A 20,407-nucleotide genomic window follows, 5' to 3' on the forward strand; every position below is an offset into this window, starting at 1 on the left:
ATGTATTTTTGTATACGCTATAAGGGATCTACTTTCATTTCATGTGGCTAGACAGTTGTCCAACAGCATTTATTAGCCACCAGCTTATAATGCTATCCTTCTTTCAAACCTGTCATGTAACTGAGTGTGAACCTGTCAAATTGGGGGCCGAGCAATCCTCAAGTCCTGGAAGTAGACCATTAACAGAGGGCAGATCATTTTACAGTGTGACTGTCGTGGAATGGAACCAATAATACTGTGTATTCAAATGGCAACTCACTATGGGAAAGAATGCATCGGTTGTTAACCCCCTGCTTTCTGGGTGTGGGTTGCAGTGAGTGCTATCCTAGTCAAGAGACAGCCTGCCTTATGGCACAACCTGTCCCTGAGGGAACCCAAACTGGTGTTAAAATGAAATGTGACAATATTTGCTGACAACAAGCCATAATCTCTGTGTGTTAACTTGGTCTTATTTTCTGTGTTAAATGAGGAATGGCTCATTTATCTCTTTAGTCAGTTATTATATTAGATAGTTTTTCGAGTATGTGCGAAACCAAATTGTCATAAACCAGGGTTATAGATCCAACCCCTAATATTTGGCAGTGAAAAGAACCTAGTCATTTTATAGCAGTTTCAACATTTAAAGTTTTCTGTTGCCTGTCTTCATTTTTCCTTTGTAATTTTCACCTGGAATTACATACCTACTTTGAAATCACCTAGAGCATAATTATAAAATCATTACATTGCTCTTAAATCAAGCAATAAAAATGTCTTTTAGGTTGATATTAGCTTTAGTATGGTCTTTCTAATGATAATGATAATTTTTTACACACTTTTTTTCGTTTACATCAAACTGTAAAAGAGCATTTATTTGGGAAATTCATGTTTTAACTGTATATAAGATTTTTCTTGTTAAAATAAATTTGAAGAGAACATAATTAAAAGGTTCTAAAAGAGAAGAAAATATTTTATTGCAATTTATTTGTATATTGTAGTATTTAGAGAAATTCACCAAGGATTTCTAAATCATATATGTGGTTTGTTGTATATTTAGGTTAAATGATTTTTTTTAACATTTCTTTTACTTTATTTTTGAGTGATACATACTTTGAATAAAGTCTGCCAAAAAGTTGATTGGAATATAAGTTTGACTGCGATGTTGGAAATACTTAAATAATGATTAAAGTCATAGGAAATAAAATGCAGATCCACACAGGGGATTCTTTAAAAGGACCCGAAGAGTTAAATACTGTAAGAAGATGACATGTAGTTATTCTAGGGATCTCCAAAGAAAAGACTAAAAAAATAGAAAACAAGGATAGAGGGAATCCTTAGAGATCCAAAAGATAGCACCTGTAGGGCTGAGATTCTTTTTCTTCTTTTTTCTTTTTTTTAGTGATGTCCTTGAGCTACAGATTTTTTTTTTTTTATGAATGTTCAGGAGATAGTGATAAACCAAATTGCAGATAAGATCAGATAAAGTAGTATACATCTAATTAAACATTTCTAATCCTTAGTATTTTTGATAACATTTTGATAGCATTGTCTCCTTGTCTTTTCTCTCTTTCCTTCTGTCACCACTTCCCCCACCCCAAATATTGGTTCTGTTATGATTCTGCAATGCAATTTACAACTTTTTCCTACTGAAAGCCATGTTTCGCCTCTATATAATACTGTAATCTAATTAGAGATCTTAAAGAGAACTATAAGCTTTATTCAAAACTCCACGTGAACTTACTGTCATTGCCAGCATTTCTCAGTCTCTATATTTATAGGAGTTGCAAAGTCATGTATCTTTCAGAGCTGGCTTTACTACAGATGCTTTCAGAGATGCTAATGTGCTAATGTGCATTGTGAATATTCTCCAGGGGGAATAATAGTATGGTGTAGTGGTAAGAATTGATATAATTTTAAAAACATTAATGCTTCTTAAAATGGGATCTATTAAGAAGACAAATAGCTTTTTTCTTTAAGTCATTTTTTAGTGCTTGTCATTCAGATTTGAAGACTTGAAATAAAGAGCTTCCCCAAAGACTAGTTAACAGTTGATTCATTGACAAATGGGTAGAAAATCTAATTTTGAATTTTGTTTCATCTTTTTCAGATCTCAGTCATAGTGGATTGGCAGATCATTATGAAAATTCCCACTGGGGACAGCAGCCTACTTACAGAAGCGAAGCCAACTGCAGCTGGGATAAAGTGATAATAGATAGGACTGACAAGGAGGCGTGGCCTTCCATCACAGGAACAGAGACTGAATCTGCCTCAGAATGTACTACAGACACTGACTCTGCCTCCAACTGTGGCTCAGAGAACAGTAGCATGGCTACAGGGAGTGCCCAGGGCAACTTCACTGGACATACCAAGAAGACAAATGGCAATAATGGCACCAATGGCGCACTCGTCCAAAGCCCTTCTAATCAGAGTGCCCTTGGAGCAGGGGGAGCGAACAGTAATGGAAGTGCGACCAGAGTGTGGGGTGTAGCCACAGGCTCCAGCTCTGGCCTGGCTCACTGCTCTATCAGTGGTGGGGATGGAAAAATGGACACTATGATTGGAGATGGGAGAAGTCAGAATTGCTGGGGTGCTTCCAACTCCAATGCTGGCATTAATCTTAACCTTAATCCTAATGCCAACCCAGCTGCCTGGCCTGTACTTGGACATGAAGGAACCGTGGCGACAGGCAACCCTTCCAGTATTTGCAGTCCAGTCAGTGCCATAGGTCAAAATATGGGCAACCAGAACGGGAACCCAACAGGCACTTTAGGTGCTTGGGGAAACTTGCTGCCGCAAGAGAGCACAGAACCACAAACGTCCACTTCTCAGAATGTGTCTTTCAGCGCACAACCTCAGAACCTTAACACTGATGGACCAAATAACACTAACCCCATGAACTCTTCACCCAACCCTATCAATGCAATGCAGACAAATGGACTGCCAAACTGGGGCATGGCTGTTGGTATGGGGGCCATCATCCCGCCCCACCTGCAAAGCCTTCCTGGTGCTAACGGATCATCAGTTTCTCAAGTCAGTGGGGGCAGTGCTGAAGGAATAAGCAATTCTGTATGGGGACTGTCCCCAGGTAACCCTGCCACAGGAAATAGCAATTCTGGGTTCAGTCAGGGGAATGGAGACACTGTGAACTCAGCATTAAGTGCTAAACAAAACGGATCCAGCAGTGCTGTGCAAAAGGAAGGAAATGGAGGAAATGCTTGGGATTCAGGACCTCCTGCTGGTCCTGGAATACTCGCCTGGGGAAGGGGCAGTGGCAACAATGGCGTTGGTAATATCCATTCGGGAGCTTGGGGCCACCCCAGCCGAAGCACCTCTAACGGTGTGAATGGGGAATGGGGAAAGCCCCCAAACCAGCATTCCAATAGTGACATCAATGGGAAAGGATCAACAGGGTGGGAGAGTCCTAGTGTCACCAGCCAGAACCCTACCGTGCAGCCTGGTGGTGAACACATGAACTCCTGGGCCAAAGCGGCATCTTCTGGAACTACAGCAAGTGAAGGAAGTAGTGATGGTTCTGGCAACCACAATGAAGGAAGCACTGGGAGGGAAGGAACGGGAGAAGGTCGAAGGCGAGATAAAGGGATTATAGACCAAGGGCATATCCAGTTGCCAAGGAATGATCTTGACCCAAGAGTTCTATCTAATACTGGTTGGGGACAGACTCCTGTAAAGCAAAACACTGCCTGGGAATTTGAAGAATCCCCTAGGTCTGAAAGGAAAAATGACAATGGGACAGAGGCCTGGGGTTGTGCAGCTACTCAGCCTTCAAACTCAGGGGGGAAGAACGATGGGTCCATCATGAACAGTACAAATACCTCTTCAGTATCTGGGTGGGTCAATGCGCCACCTGCCGCTGTGCCAGCAAACACAGGTTGGGGAGACAGCAACAACAAAGCGCCAAGTGGCCCGGGGGTTTGGGGGGACTCGATAAGCTCTACTGCTGTTAGTACTGCTGCTGCTGCCAAGAGTGGCCATGCTTGGAGTGGGGCCGCAAATCAGGAGGACAAGTCACCCACCTGGGGTGAGCCTCCAAAGCCCAAATCCCAACACTGGGGAGATGGACAAAGATCAAATCCAGCCTGGAGTGCCGGAGGGGGAGATTGGGCAGATTCATCATCTGTCCTTGGACACTTGGGGGATGGGAAAAAAAATGGATCTGGATGGGATGCTGACAGTAATAGGTCAGGGTCTGGTTGGAATGACACCACGAGATCTGGGAGCAGTGGCTGGGGCAACAGCACAAATACAAAGGCCAATCCAGGTACAAACTGGGGGGAGACTTTAAAACCTGGCCCCCAACAGAACTGGGCTAGCAAACCCCAAGACAACAATGTGAGTAACTGGGGAGGAGCTGCTTCTGTGAAACAGACAGGAACAGGGTGGATCGGGGGGCCAGTACCAGTCAAACAGAAGGACAGCAGTGAGGCAACTGGCTGGGAAGAACCCTCTCCACCGTCCATTCGCCGCAAAATGGAAATTGATGATGGTACCTCAGCTTGGGGGGACCCAAGCAACTATAACAATAAAACTGTAAACATGTGGGATAGAAACAACCCGGTCATCCAGAGCAGTACCACAACCAATACCACCACCACCACCACTACCACGAGCAACACCACACACAGGGTCGAGACGCCGCCACCGCACCAGGCCAATACTCAGCTGAATCGATCACCGTTGCTCGGTCCAGGTATGAAAGGTATTTCATGTTTCTTTACAAGTTAAAAAAAAAAAAAGCTTATTCTCATTATATATTCATGAATACTCTGAGTAGTGTTTTTTTTAATAGCAGATAGCATTAAAATAATTTCAGTTCCCTGCAATATTGTTTCTAAAGATTATCCAGTGAGAGCAAAGCAGGATCCTCTGGTGGTTTTCTGTTCAAGAAAAAAATATATTAAGCACACTCAGTAGAACATCAAGCGAATGTTTGGGTGGTGGCAGTGGTGGCCTGGGGTGGAGACGATGGATTTGAAGACAATGACAGTGCATGATTCCAAGATTTCGTAACCATTTGGATACAGGTGCAAAGAAGAAGATAGGATAGACATGGCTCAGAACTTGGGCAAGTGTGCAGATGACTGTGTCAGTTCACTGGCATGCCCATGAGCACAGCAGGAGGCTCAGAGCCCGCTGTGTCCAGTGGGGACAGTAAAAGGTCCCAGATATGAAAGACCAGTTCTCAGCCAGAGGGGCGAGGTCCAGAGCAGAGAGATTTTAAGGTGGCAAAGTCGCGAGCATGTTTCAGAGCTGTTAGAAAGGAACAAATGGAGATGAGAATGAGTGAAGAGGGAAGAGATCCCTGCATCCAGCAGGACAAGGGCACTTCACCCATCTTGCGAAGCAAGGAGCAGGAAAAAGCACTGCACAGGTGGTCCAGGCTGTCATGGCCAGAGGGCCAAGGCCACCTTCTGGGGTTCTTTTTTCTCTGGGAGTGTGGATAGCAGCCCAGAGTGGAGGAAGGCTGGCCAGGAGCAGTGGCATGAGTAGACGGGGAGCGTGCATTAGCCCATGTAGAGGACAGGAACAGAGAACTGACTTGACTGGGGCCCCTGGAGAGTTGCTGGGCAATGTCAGGGCCCAGAGATCACCAGTGAATTTATTGGGACCTGCCACGTTCTAGGCTGTGCCCTAGTAGCTGGGTAAACTGCAGGGAGCAAAACAGTCAAAACCCTGCCATGGTGGGGTCTAGATCTAGTGAGGGAGGCAACAGCACGTGCATTAAAGTATATACATAGTGTTGGGCGGTGATGGTGCAGGGGAGGAAACAGTAAGCCTGGAAGGTCTGCACGCTGGGGACCAGTGGAGTTGGGGAATCACCATCTTGTGTAGGGCAGCCTGGGCATTTGGGCACCTTTTTAGTTTTTGTCATAAGCATTCAACAGGAGACTGTCCTGCTTGCTACATTAATTCAATTATGACTGCCCTACAGGACCTCCCCTGGCCCACCAGCTGGGCCCTCCAGCCTCCTCGTAGACTGCTTGGTAGTTCACTTGTACCTCAGTAAGGCTGCCACATCAGGAGTCCTTTATGGATCCTCAAGACAGTTTTAGCCTCCACCTAACACATCAATGTCACTAAACCAGAGGTCAAAAGCCAGCGGTCCATGGGCTGCACCTAGTCCCACAAATGTGCATTTTTGGCCCACATTTTCTCTGTGAATTGGCATTTTTTAATGCAGATGTTTTATATTAAATTACAGATTTCTGGCTTCATTTGGAAACCTGAAAAGTCTGACACATTGGATTCACATGGCAGCAGTCAGTCAGAGCCACTTGCCTTCATAAAGGCCTGTGCGTTCTCTCCATACAGTGTCACATTGCCCCCCGACCCCTGATGATTCCCAGCACTGAGGCTTTTGATCAGTAGCCATTGAGCATTATCAAGCTTGTGCTGCTGTTCTTACACTGGGCCTGTTTACGTTAACTGACTGGTTCCTTGGAGTACTTGAATTTGTTATTCCAATTTTTTACTAATATATGACTAATATTTCTAGGCCCTTACATTTTATAAAGTACTTGGGAGGATAAGGAGAAGCAGGAAGAAGGAAAATGAAGGGATTTGAAAAATAAGATTAGGTCGGGCGTGGTGGCTCACGCCTGTAATCCCAGTACTTCGGGAGGCCAAGGCGGGCAGATCATCTGAGGTCAAGAGTTTGAGACCAGCCTGACCAACAAGGTGAAACCCCGTCTCTACTAAAAATACAAAATTAGCCAGGCATGGTGGTGCATGTCTATAATCCCAGCTTCTCAGGAGGTGGAGGCAGGAGAATCGCTTGAACCCGGGAGGCAGAGGTTACAGTGGGCTGAATTGGGGCCATTGCACTCCAACCTGGGCGACAGAGCGAAACTCTGTCTCAAAAAAGAAAAAGAAGATTCTTCCTAAGTAAGGAATAGTCTGGTGGGACAGGCCAGTAATATCAAATTTAATAGAGTTTAATTAGCGTTATAGTAAAGGTATGCAGAAAGTGATCTGAGAGCCCCCACCTGTAATGCCAGCTACTTGGGAGGCTGAGGTGGGAGGATGGCTTGAGCCCAGGAGTTCAAAGCCTGCCTGAGCGACATAATGAGACCCCATTTCTTTAAACAACAACAAAAAAGCTCCAGGAACAGAATTAATATGGTCATGCATCGCTTAACAATGGTGATACATTCTAAGAAATGTGTCATCAGACAATTTCAGCATTGTGTTAACATAAAGTATAGTTACATAAACCTGGGTGGCATAGTCTCCTAATCACCTAGGCTGTGTGGTACAGGCATTGCTCCTGGGCTACAAACCTGCCCAGCATATTACTGTACTGAATACTGTCGGCAGTTGTAGCACGATGGTAAGTATTTACATAGCTAAACGTGAAAAGGGAACATTAAAATATGGTATAAATGATTAAAAATGGTGCACCTGTATAGGGCACTTACCATGAGTGGAGCTTGCAGGACTGGGAGTGGCTCTGGGCGAGTCAGTGAGTTAGTGGTGAGTGGATGTGAAGGCCTGGGACACTACTGCAGACTACTGTACACCACTGCAGACTACTGTACACTGGAGACTGCTGCATGCTACTGTACACTACTGTATACCACTTCAGACTACTGTACACTACTATACACCACTGCAGACTACTGTACACTACTGCAGACTACTGCAAACTACTATACACCACTACAAACTACTGTACACTGCTGGAGCTACTGCACACTACTGGAGACTACTGCAGACTACTGTACACTACTGTATACCACTTCAGACTACTGTACACTACTGTATACCACTGCAGACTACTGTACACTACTGCAGACTACTCAAACTAATATACACTACTTACTGCAAACTACTATATACCACTGCAAACTACTGTACACTGCTGGAGCTACTGCACATTACTGGAGACTATTGCAGACTACACTACTATACACCACTATACACCACTGCAGACTACTGTGCACCACTGGAGACTACTGTACATCACTGCAAAGTACAGTTCACCACTGTGCACCATGGGAGACTACTGCACACCACTGGAGACTGCTGCGCACCACTGGAGACTGCCGTAGACTTGGTGAACACTGTACACTTAGGCCACACTACATTTATTAAAAGATACCTTTCTTTCTTCAGTAACACTTAGCTTAAAACACAAACACATTGTACAGCTGTACAAAATTATTTTTTATACTCTTATTCTGTGAGCTTTTTTTTGTACCTTTTAAACTTTTTTGTTAACTAAGACACGAACACACACATTAGCCTAGGCCTGCACAGGACCAGGATCTTCAGTATCACTGTTGTCCACCTCCATACATTGTCCCATTGGAGATGCAGTAACAGGAAGTACAGTAAAGACATAAACCGGTAACATAGTCCTGTATTAGCATCATCGGTTGTGTGTGCTAGACCTTGCTGTGACTGGCCGCACAGTAGGTTCGTTTACACGAGCATAACCACAAACACATGAGAAATGCATTCCGCTGCATTATGATGGGTGCAGCATCATTAGATGATGGGAAATTTTCAGCTCCATTATACATAATCCTAGGGGGCCATTGTCATCTACGCAGTCAGTTGACCAAAACGTCATTATGCAGCCCATGACTATTTTAAATTGGCTTGCATGTCCCATCTACCCTTAGTGGATAGTCCCAATTTGAGTGCCAATTCCTGGAAGAGCTCAAGCTACAGAGGGCCCTGTGCCTGGCACTGGAGTCTTGCAATAAGTGTGGTCTGGCCATGCTTGGCTGTCATGTATGGAACATTTTTATGGATCGTCTCACACTGAATCTTTACAGCTCCTTGGGCCTCATTTTACAAATGAGACCTAGGAGATTAAGTAGCTCTCCAAGGGTACGTATGTGGGAGGGAGATGGTGAAGTCTCAGATGTGTAATATATATGTAAAATATTATATCCATGACACCCTACAGAGGTTAGAACCATATTGCGTTTGTTGGAGGATCTCCCCATTGGAGGATATCTAAGGATATGTTATCTTTAGAAACTTTTTCTTTTAGAGACAGAGTCATGCTGTGTTGCCCAGGCTAGTCTCAAACTCCTGGCCTCAAGCCATCCTCTCACTTTGGCCTCCCAAAGTGTTGGGATCACAGGTGTGAGCCACCATGCCTGGCCAGAAACTACTTTTTTTTTTTTTTTCTTGAGGCATCTCACTCTGTTGCCTGGGCTAGAGTGCAGTGGCACGCTCTCGTCTCACTGCAGCCTCCACCTCCCGGGTTCAAACGATTCTCCTGCCTCAGCCTCCCAAGTAGCTGGGATTACAGGCGAGCACCACCATGCCTGACTCATTTTTGTATTTTTAGTAGAGATGGGGTTTCACCATGTTGGCCAGGCTGGTCTGGAACTCCTGACCTCAAGTGATCCACCCACCTCAGCCTCCCAAAGTGCTAGGATTACAGGCATGAACCACCATGACCGGCCCAGAAACTACTTTTTTTTTTTTTTTTCTTTTTTTGAGACAGAGTCTCGCTCTCTGCCTGGGCTGGAGTGCAGTGGCGCAGTCTCAGCTCACTGCAAACTCCGCCTCCCGGGTTCACGCCATTCTCCTGCCTTAGCCTCCCGAGTAGCTGGGACTACAGGCACCCGCCACCACACCTGGCTAATTTTTTTATATTTTTAGTAAAGATGGGGTTTCACTGTGTTAGCCAGGATGGTCTCAATCTCCTGACCTCATGATCTGCCAGCCAGCCTTGACCTCCCAAAGTGCTGGGATTACAGGCATGAGCCACCGCGCCTTGCCCAGAAACTACTTTTAACTCATTTTTGATAGCTAAAACATGGGAGCTTCACTCCGAAAAGGGCATTCTTGTTCAGTTAAAAGAGCCAAAATAATTATCTTTTATATGAAAAATATTTATAGTTTTTTAAACAAATTGCGTGTATTATCACCAAATAGAAAGAAGGAAAATGTGCTGTAACTGCTACACCTTAACAGTGTACTCTGTTCTCCCCTGCAACTCTTGCAGCCGGTGCATGTGTGTGCTCTTTGTAGTTGTAGCAGTATTATAGGAGCAGTTGAAAATCTAGTTTTACCAATTAACAGACAAAGTTACACAAATTTTTTTCCATGTAGAAGTATGCTCACATGCTGAAAGTATGTCAAGTTTAGTATGTTGCACAACATATGGGATTATTCATTTTTTTCATTTATAACAATCTGTTTTTCTACCTCTGGCATAAAGTGGCTACACTGAATATTATTCCTGCCCTGTATTACCTGTGATGTATAAGTCTCAGACATGAACCAAGCCTTCTTTTGCAGTGAGAGCAAAAATCATAAGTATGATTACTTAAGAATTACAAGTAATCATAGCCTTTCACTCTCCAAGCTTGTTAGACCAAGCTATTCTTTGAGACTGTAGAATTAACAGTTCCACACCAGTTCCCTTCATAGAGGTGACAGCATGCAGGAGTGGCATTACCCCCGGTGGCAGCCCCTTGCCCTCCTCTCTGGGGACTGTGCCATCTGGGCAGTCAGGGTCAGCAAGGGCAGCAGCAGTCTCAGCACCTGCCAGGCCGTGCTGCCCACTGGCTTGAATGCCTGCACAGCTTTCCATAGCTATTGGGACTCCCAGACAGAAGCCTTCCACTTGTGACTACCTCATGAAATTTCTGCTATTTTTAAAGTTGGTGTTTTTAGGTTTTATGCAATTTTGCTGTTGACCTATGCTGAATTTGTAGAATTTTCACTTATGTCAGAGTTTGGGTTTTAAGTTGTTGATCATTGCCACTTAAGGGTATTGATCTCTCCTGTCTTATAAAATATGATTTCCGAATTACATGTTTTGTATATGTGTTGTTTTAAAGGAGCGAATGCTACAGTACAGTCATTTTTGTCCTATGCTTGTTGATTTTAATTAGTTTTCTGTGAGCCTGAGGAAAACATAGTATTTTAGGAAATGCAGTATAGCTTCCTAAACTTGATTGTCTGGACCTGGTTCAGATTCATTCTGGAGATAAAACAGCAGTATTAGTCCAGAGAAATATCCCTGTGCCTGTCTTTGTATCAGAAATTGTAGGCTGCCTGAGAAGGGCTCCAGAGTCCACACCTGACACAGGATGTAAAGTTGTCTACACTGGCTCACACACATCCTCCTCCTTCAACATTGCCTCAATTACTGTCTCTGGTGCAAGCCAGAATTGCAGGACCTTGTGTTCTGCTGTGCATATGAAGCTATTAAGTCATCATAAAATCAGTCTGCTGTTTTACCAGTTAGTGGGATGTGGCAGAAAGGGCCAAAGTGCAAACATAACATTTTTGTGTGTTCTAAGGGAATGAAAGCAGGCCCTAAAAATACTCAGAGCAACATGATTACCTTGCGTACGCAGACATAAATATTCTGGGACACTTAAAAACCAACTTGCAGCCACACAAGAGAACACTGAATATTAATTAATAAAACCATTTAGTGAGCAACGGAGCCTCGTAGTTGGCTCTGAATCTCACAATGAAATTGAACAAGAACTTCCAGGGATTTCACCTCTGAACTCCGATTTCACCGAAATGTAGATAATTTTAGAGTTAAATATGAAGGCCATTACACAATTGATCCAAGTAAACCAGCAGCAGTGGGGTAGTGACATCTCACTGTGTCTTCCAACAGTGGCTAGAAGTAAAATATTACATATGCCAATCAGAAAACTGGCAGGGAGTCTACTGCTAATACTAATCTTAGTCTAGAATTTGTTGTGTGTTCATTTTGCTGCCTATTCGCAGCTCTTCAGAGATGTCTCTCAGCCATAGCAGGTATTCCAGCTGTGCTGGTGGTGACCACTGCGGGCTCCCACAAGTCAGCAAAGGTTCTAGCCAGAGGCATACTTTACTTTGCATGTGGGTACTTAATCTGGTGATACTTGCTTTAAAACTTAGTTTTCTGAAACAATTATCATCTTATAAAAGCAGAGATTGTGTGCATTATTCATGAAAGAGGCCTATCTCCAATTCACTAAACTAAAACTTGAAAAAAATTAGATTTAGGAAGCTTCTGCCTACAAAGGCGAGACGTGTATTGTTTCTCTAAGTCTCATCAGCAGCAGAAGCCAGAGAGCAGTGGCCTTCCTTCCAGACTCCTGTCCTAGGAAGTTTATCATTCTTTAGTATAAAAACTACACCAAAAGACAGTCACCTGCAGATGGAGTGAATCGCAAGATCCTGTTACAGCTCAGCTGTTTTAACATAACTTCAGAAATAGATCCCATTGACCTCTCCAGCCAGAAGTAATTCTATTTTAAGCACTATGCAGTAGTTACTGAAAGAGGAATGGTCTGAGTGATATATGCTTTTTGTGGATGTGGGATTTTTCTTGGGTTTTGTTTGGCTGGGTTGTTTTTGCTTTCCTGTGTTTGAGGGGTTTGCTAAGTGGGGCTGGACTTGAGCAAGGGCTAGGGAGTTGGGAGCCTGCTACAGAAGTAGGAAGAGATGCTTCTCAGTGCAAGTCCATGGCATGAGACACGTGAACCCCACATGCCAAGGCCTTAGCTTTAGGTACCTTCAACTCGAAATAGGTAAATGATGAAGACAGTTGAAAATACAGTGTGAGGCCGGACACAGTGGCTCACACCTGTAATCTCAGCACTTTGGGAGGCTGAGCCAGGTGAGTTGCTTGAACCCAGGAGTTTGAGAACATCCTGGGTAACCTAGTGAGACCCATGTCTCTACAAAAAAATACAAACATTAGATGGGCATAGTAGCATGCGCCTCTAGCCCCAGCTCCTTAGGAGGCTGAGGCAGGAGGATCACCTGAGCCCAGGGAGGTTAAGGCTGCAGTGAGCTGTGGTTGCACCACCACCCAGACATGAACCAAGCCTTCTTTTGCAGTGAGAGCAAAAATCGTAAGTATGATTACTTAAGAATTACAAGTAATCATAGCCTTTCACTCTCCAAGCTTGTTAGACCAAGCTATTCTTTGAGACTGTAGAATTAACAGTTCATTAGCAGCCTGGACAACAGGAGACCCTGTCTCAAAAAAAAAAGAAGAAGAAGAAGAAGAAGAAGAAAATATAGTGTGCCCCCCACCCCCAATGCCGGTAGGAAAGAGTTACCACATTAAAATCTGTATTAATGTAGTGAAATCAAAAGTAAATAAGATGGTTTTCCTTTTCTAATACTTACTCCACATGATGACTCAATAAGGCAGGCAGAAGAAGCTCTTCTAAGGGAAGTTGCTGTGCAGCTTGAGGCCCATGGTCATCTTCTAGAAAGGACCCCGAATCGTTAACCCTCAAATAGAGTCCCCTGAATTTGGAACAGAAGTGTAAAATGCCCACCACGAAGACTTTCAGAGAAGTAGGATACTTTGCCATCTGACTATACTCTTGTATAATGAACAAATTCTTCTATATAAAGTTTCACTGTATAAAGACCCATCTTGATTTCAGATAAGAAAGTTTTATTGATCTTGCAACTATCAATTCTGCTCTGTTCCTCCATAAGCAAGTACCCAACCAATCATAGTAAATTTACATTAAGCTTAAAGGCTATTGGTATGAGTAAAAAAATTTCATCTCGTTAATATTTAGGTCAGTACCTTAAAAAGCCAAGCACATAGCAAGCACTCAATAAATGCCTGATCGATTGCATTTTTAATCTTTTATCTTTTTTTTTTTTTTTTTGAGACAGTCTTAACTCTCTCCCTCTGTCACCCAGGCTGAAGTGCAGTGGTGTGATCTCAGCTCACTGCAACCTCCGCCTCCCAGGGTCAAGCAGTTCTCGTCCCTCAGCCTCCTGAGTAGCGGGTACTACAGGTGTGTGCCACCATGTTGGCCAGGCTGGTCTTGAACTCCTGGCCTCGAGTGATCCACCCACCTCGGTCTCCCAAAGTGCTAGGATTACAGGGGTGAGCCACCGTGTCTGGCCTAGTCCTTTATCATATACTCTAATTAATTACAATTGGCCACTTTTCAACTAAACCTTTCCTCCCAAAAAGGACTGCCCATCACACTTACAAAGCCATGTAAATGGCATCCATGGAACAAGCTAGAATTGATTTCTTATTTCATAGAGGAAAGAATTCCATCCACTGACTTAATTATCTGTAGTGCTTAAGATGTGATGTGCTTAACAGTGTTTAGTGAGAGAAAGATTCTCTGTTCCCTGGTCCTGTTTCTTGGCCTTTTCTCCATCTGCTGCTCATTTTTATAGCCAGCTTCCGGGTGCATGCCATATTTTCTCCATTCTGATGGAAAGATGAATGTATATTTTAAAATTGAATGAAAACTACAAATCCTGGCTGTGTTTTATTATCTCCATCTTTGTTTGTCAATTTGAAGAAATTGAAGGGAGGTAACGATTCTAAGACCCCGTAGTACAGAAATATTCTGCAAAAAGCAGTAGTATTTGAAGGATCATTTTTAAAAGTTTAATACCAGTATTTTAAATGTAAGAAATTTGTTCTACCTCATCAATTCTAACTTTAAAAGAATTCCTATAAATTATTAAAAAGATGCCAAATTCATTCTGATGATAAACACTTAAGAGTAGAGATTGTTTTAATTCTGTGTACTTAAAATCATTTTCTGTGTGCTGAAACTACTTGTTTTGCGTCAGAATTTTCTATTGCATTTCAGTTTTTAGCATCTCTTCTAGAACCTTTAGAGTGTCAGATGGTACATCCTAGTGTTTCTGTTAGGATGCAGATAAGTTGTATTCTTGCCAGATTCAACTGAAAATGAAAATACTGGGCCAGGTGTGGTGGCAGGCGTCTGTAATCTCAGCTACTCCAAAGCAGGAGGATCGCTTGAATCTAGGAGTTCGAGGCTGCAGTGCGCTATGATCACACTTAAGAATAGCCACTGCATTTCAGCCTAGGCAACATAACAAGACCCCATCCCTATTAAATAAATATAAAAATGGAAATATTCGGTTTTTTCATTTTTGGGGTAAGCAAGTGTTCTTCCATTTCTTTCTAAGATTTTGAAATGTGATGCTTGCAAGTCGTTTGCCTTCTCCATGAAAATACTCACTAGACATTTCTGCTGCCTTTAAGAGGAATTTAAAATTCTTTACAAAAATCAATTAACTATGCTTACCACAATCTTAGTATTTATCCTTAGTTTTGACTTAAACAATTTGTAATACGTATTGCCTCCTCAAAGAGATGGAGGTCTAGAGATAAACAAATTATAGGTGAGTTTATTATTTACCTACAGTAAATTAGTATTTTTATAGCTAATTGGGCTTTAGCAACACATAAGTTATTTTAGCTTCCCAAAACCTTGATAATTTTATTAGCTATGTTAATATCTCTGATTTAATTTTGTCCTTTCAATTTGTAAAACTCCTTCTCCCAATATATATTATTGTCTTTCGTGTAATTAAAGTTAATATTGTAGTTAGCAATTGCCAGCGATAACTGGTTAGGGCTAACTCCCCTGTTATTGGTAACTATTTACATAATATATTGCTCAGCATAGAGCTTCTAATTTAAAATGATTTCTAGGTTGTGTATCCTTTTGTTATTAATCCATCTTACTGCATTTTCTTAGAATAAAGAGTATCGGCCGGGCGCGGTGGCTCAAGCCTGTAATCCCAGCACTTTGGGAGGCCGGGCGAGTGAGACCTGAGTCAGAGAGATAGAGACCATCCTAGCTAACACAGTGGGGAAACCAGTCTCTATTAAATACAAAACCCGAGGCGTGGTAGGCGCCTGTAGTCCCAGCTACTTGGGAGGCTGAGGCAGGAAGAATGGCGAGAACCGGGGAGGCCCGGAGCTTGCAGTGAAACTGAGATCCGGCCACTGCACTCCAACCTGAAGCTGACAGAGCCGAGACTCCGTCTCAAAAAAAAAAAAGAAAAAAAAACAAAAACAAAAAAAAGAAATACAAAAACTAGCCGAGGCCGAGGTGGGGCCTGTAGTCTAGCTACTTTCGGGAGGCTGAGGCCGAGAATAAGCGTGAACCGGGGGAGGCCCAGACTTTGCAGTGAGCTGAGATCCGGCCACTGCAGTCCAGCCTGGGTGACAGGCGAGACTCGATCTCAGAATAGAGTATCAAGAGACTGACTCCATACTATTTTTAGTCAGAAAATTAATACATTTCATAATTAATGTTGTAATATCCACGTTGAGGCCAAACAATGTAAAATTGATGGTTAACTATTTGCATTTTATACTGTAAGCTTTTCTCTTGAACTGTCTCATGCTTTCTACAGTTATGACTTAAAATATTTACATTTCTGTCTCTGAGCATAATGTATCTGTATGAAAATTAAAACTGCTACAAGCTGTCAGCCTGACTATCAGCAGTGTCAGGTGAGCTTATGGCAGAAGCAAAAGATTAGAATTTGAAGCAAAAGATTAGAATTTGAGTTGATTTGGAAAAATAAGATTGACCTATGCAATATAAAATGTTTTTTGTACTGAAGAGTGAAGGGCATGGGGAAATCCTCCTTGTTACCTGGTGTCATAACCTCTTTTGTGCCTGTAGATAATACAGTTGGCCCTTGAACAGTTTGGGATTAGGGTTATCAAAAGTATAAATTAGGGCTTCCCAAAAACTTAGCTACTTGACCAGAAGCCTTATTGATAACAAACAGTCAGTTAACACATACTTTTTTATGCCTTCAGAGTTTTATACAATAAGATAAGCTAGAGAATGGAAGACATTATTAAGAAAATTGTAAAGGCTGGGTGCAGTGGCTCACGCCTGTAATCCCAGCACTTTGGGAGGCCAAGACAGGCGGATCACTTGACGTCAGGAGTTCAAGACCAGCCCGGCCAATATGGTGAAACCCTGTCTCTACTAAAAATTCAAAAATTATCCGGGCATGTTGTTGCATGCCTGTAGTCCCAGCTACTCGGGAGACTGAGGCATGAGAATCTCTTGAACCCGGGAGGCGGTAGTTGCAGTGAGCCAAGATTATGCCACTGCACTCCAGCCTGGGCAACAGAGCAAGACTCTGTCTCCAAAAAAAAAAAAAAAAAAACACACACACACACACACACACACACACATATATATATGTGTGTGTGTGTGTATTTTTTTTTTAACTGTAAAGAAGAGAAAGTATATTTACTATTCATTAGGTGGAAGTAGATCATCATAAAGGTCTTCATCCTCATCATCACCATGTTGAGGAAGAGGCTGAGGAGGAAGGGGGGGGCTTGGTCTTGCTATCTCTGGGGTGGTGGAGGTGGAAGAAAATTTGTGTATAAGTGGATCCCTAAAGTTCACACCCATGTTGTCAAGTGTCACCTGTGATGCCACAGGCTTCTATATGCGTCTCTAACCTGTTTCCACAAGAGACCAATTCCTGAGGATGCTGTTGCAACAGGACTTGGCAGAGGAATGAAAGGGTTCCTGAAAAACCTTCCCAGAGTACCTATAGGAACTACTTTGATCCGTAATTCAACTCTCGTCTGCCTTCTAAGACAGAAACCTCAGCTCTCCCTCAGCTTGTGGGTGGTACCATGGGAACCATCTGCATTTTCCAGTTATGACTTCACCTTTATGTGTTTAATCTGCCGTCTTCTCATTTCTTTGCCCAGATAAGGTGATCTGTGTCTATGATGGTCAAAAGATAAACAAGAATAATATTTCAGTATATATTTGCAACTCACAAATTTTTCTTAGAATGATTTCTTTTATGTCATTACATATAACACAATAAGTAAACAAGCTTTTAACCATAGTTTTAAACTATTCTTCTAAACCCTACTGTGTTGCAAATGCTGACAATTGAATAGGCTTTAATGTTTAATGGACTTTTAAAGTTGTAAATGGGTAGAGGTCAGGAGTTAGAAAATGGCAATTTTTTATTTTTTCATTTTTTGAGACAGATTCTCGCTCTGTCGCCCAGGCTAGAGTGCAGTGGCACAATCTTGGCTCACTCCAACCTCTGCCTCCCGGGTTGCCAAAGTATAACTTAGGACTTCACAAAACATAACTACTTGGTTCCTGGGTTCAAGAGATTCTCCTGCCTCAGCCTCCCCAGTAGCTGGCATTACAAGTGTGTGCCACCACACCCAGCTAAATTTTTGTATTTTTAGTAGTGACTGGGTTTCACCATGTTGGCCAGGCTGGTCTTAAACTCCTGACCTCAAGTAATCCACCCACCTCCCAAAGTGCTGGAATTACAGGCATGAGCCACAGCATCTGACCAGTTTTAAGAAGCTAAACAAGCCATGTGCAGTGACACGCCCCAGTAGTCCCAGCTACTCAGGAGGATTTAGTGAGCCCAGGAGTTGAGGCCAGCCTGGGCAACACAGTGAGTCACCGTCTCTAAACAAAAATAAATAAATAAAAAGTTTAAAATACAAAGCTAAACAAATCGGATTACATGTAATACATTTGCCTCCTTTAAGTTTTCTACTAAGGGCTATTCTAAGGATAGATTATCTTGAAATTATTTTGAAATTGAAAACTGAATTATATTTTTACTTTTCTCTGATGCACTTTCATTATTTTCTCTACCCCTTGGAACCTTTTTCAGTTTCATCAGGCTGGGGAGAAATGCCTCATGTTCACTCAAAGACTGAAAACTCTTGGGGAGAACCATCCTCCCCTTCTCCCCTGGTGGATAATGGCACAGCAGCGTGGGGGAAGCCACCCAGCAGTGGTAGCGGGTGGGGAGATCACCCTGCCGAGCCGCCAGTGGCGTTTGGAAGAGCTGGCGCACCTGGTGCTGCCTCAGCCCTGTGCAAACCAGGTAAGCCTAGCATCGTGCTTGCCCTGATCTGGCAATTTAGAAATGACTCAAAGTATTGAATTTTAAAAATTAGAGTTTTAGGATACTTTCCTCATTATATTTACGCTTTTACTACAAACCAAGAATCTTGGCCAAGCACAGTGCCTCACACCTGTAATCCCAGCACTTTGGGAGGCCAAGGCAGGAGGATCTCTTGAGCCCAGGAGTTCGAGACCAGCCTGGGCAGCATAGTGAGACCTTGTCACTACAAAAAAAATGGAAAAATTAGCCAGGCATGGTGGCACATGCCTGTAATCCCAGCTACTCGGGAGGCTATGGTGGGAGGATTGCTTGAGCCCAGGAGGTTAAGACTGTAGTGAGTCATGATTGTACCACTGCATCCAGCCTGGGCAATAGAGCAAGACCCCATCTCTTAAGAAAAAAAAAAAAGCCAAGATTATAAAATATTTGCCATGCCTGATACGTGAACACAAAGGCGGTTTTAAGAGATGTCCATGCCCTCCTTTTATAATAATACAAATAAATGCAAGAATCAAAGCAACCAGCATATTATGTTTGATTCTCCTGGTAATGCCCACACTACTTCAGCAGTATTCTTGTACCTGCCACATTAAGTAATTTAAACCTGCTATTTCACTGAGCAAGATAGATAAAGCATGTCATCTTCTTGAGATAAGTTTTTGAAAATATGTTTTACCTCACAGCAGCCTAACATATCTTGCCGTCTTGCCCTGCTTTCATCTTGTCAACAGAATTCCACTTTGGGTGGAATTCGCCATGTTTGTTTTCAAGTTATTTATCCCTAAACAACTTGAAAAAATAAAAAAATTGTACATTTTCCTCCCATTTTCTGAAAGTGTAGCAAATTTGCAGGTAATAAATATCCTTATAAATGTTCAGATTATGTATACCATGTGGAATTCTTATAATATATGGGTGTTTTGCAATGTGATATTTGTAATATTAACATGAATATAAGATTACTGATTTAAATCTGATATTAAAATTAATGCTGGGCATGTTGGCTCATGCCTATAATCTCAGCACTTTGGGAGGCGGAGGTGGGTGGATCACCTGAGGTCAGGAGTTCGAAACCAGCCTGGCCAACAAGGTGAAACCCCGTCTCTACTAAAAATACAAAACTTAGCTGGACATGGTGACGGGCACCTCTAATCCCAGCTACTCAGGAGGCTGAGGCAGGAGAATCACTTGAACCCAGGAGGCGGAGATTGCAGTGAGGCAAGATCAGGCCACTGCACTCTAGCCTGGAAGACAGAGACTCCATCTCAAAAAAAAAAAAAAAAAACTAATTGTTCACATAACTGCAGAAACTTCATCTTTTTTGTTTTTGTTTTTGTTTTTGTTTTTGAGACGGAGTCTGGCTCTGTCGCCCAGGCTGGAGTGCAGTGGCCGGATCTCAGCTCACTGCAAGCTCCGCCTCCCGGGTTCGCGCCATTCTCCTGCCTCAGCCTCCCGAGTAGCTAGGACTACAGGCGCCCGCCACCTCGCCCGGCTAGTTTTTTGTGTTTTTAGTAGAAACGGGGTTTCACCATGATAGCCAGGGTTGTCTCAATCTCCTGACCTTGTGATCCAACCGCCTCAGCCTCCCAAAGTGCTGGGATTACAGGCGTGAGCCACCGCGCCCAGCCAGAAGCTTCATCTTTTCTTTGGACATTATTAGATATCCTAGATATTAAAATGCAACTTTATTGCTTTTATATTTTGTTTTTTTGCTAATGCTCGATAGTGTGTTCCATATAGCCAC

The 20,407-nt window shown here is 42.9% G+C and overlaps 1 protein-coding gene across 1 annotated transcript in view; it reads left to right on the forward strand.

The window, feature by feature from the left end:
- Positions 1-20,407, forward strand: part of TNRC6C (trinucleotide repeat containing adaptor 6C) — a 137,392-nt gene that overhangs the window by 45,518 nt on the left and 71,467 nt on the right. Inside the window, 2 exon segments of the mRNA XM_031657814.1 lie at positions 2,084-4,684; positions 18,427-18,642. Of these exon segments, the coding sequence (XP_031513674.1) occupies positions 2,084-4,684; positions 18,427-18,642 (2,817 nt within the window).

This window comes from Papio anubis, chromosome 17 (genome assembly GCF_008728515.1).
Source record: "Papio anubis isolate 15944 chromosome 17, Panubis1.0, whole genome shotgun sequence".
In the NCBI taxonomy this organism is placed as follows: Eukaryota; Metazoa; Chordata; class Mammalia; order Primates; family Cercopithecidae; genus Papio; species Papio anubis.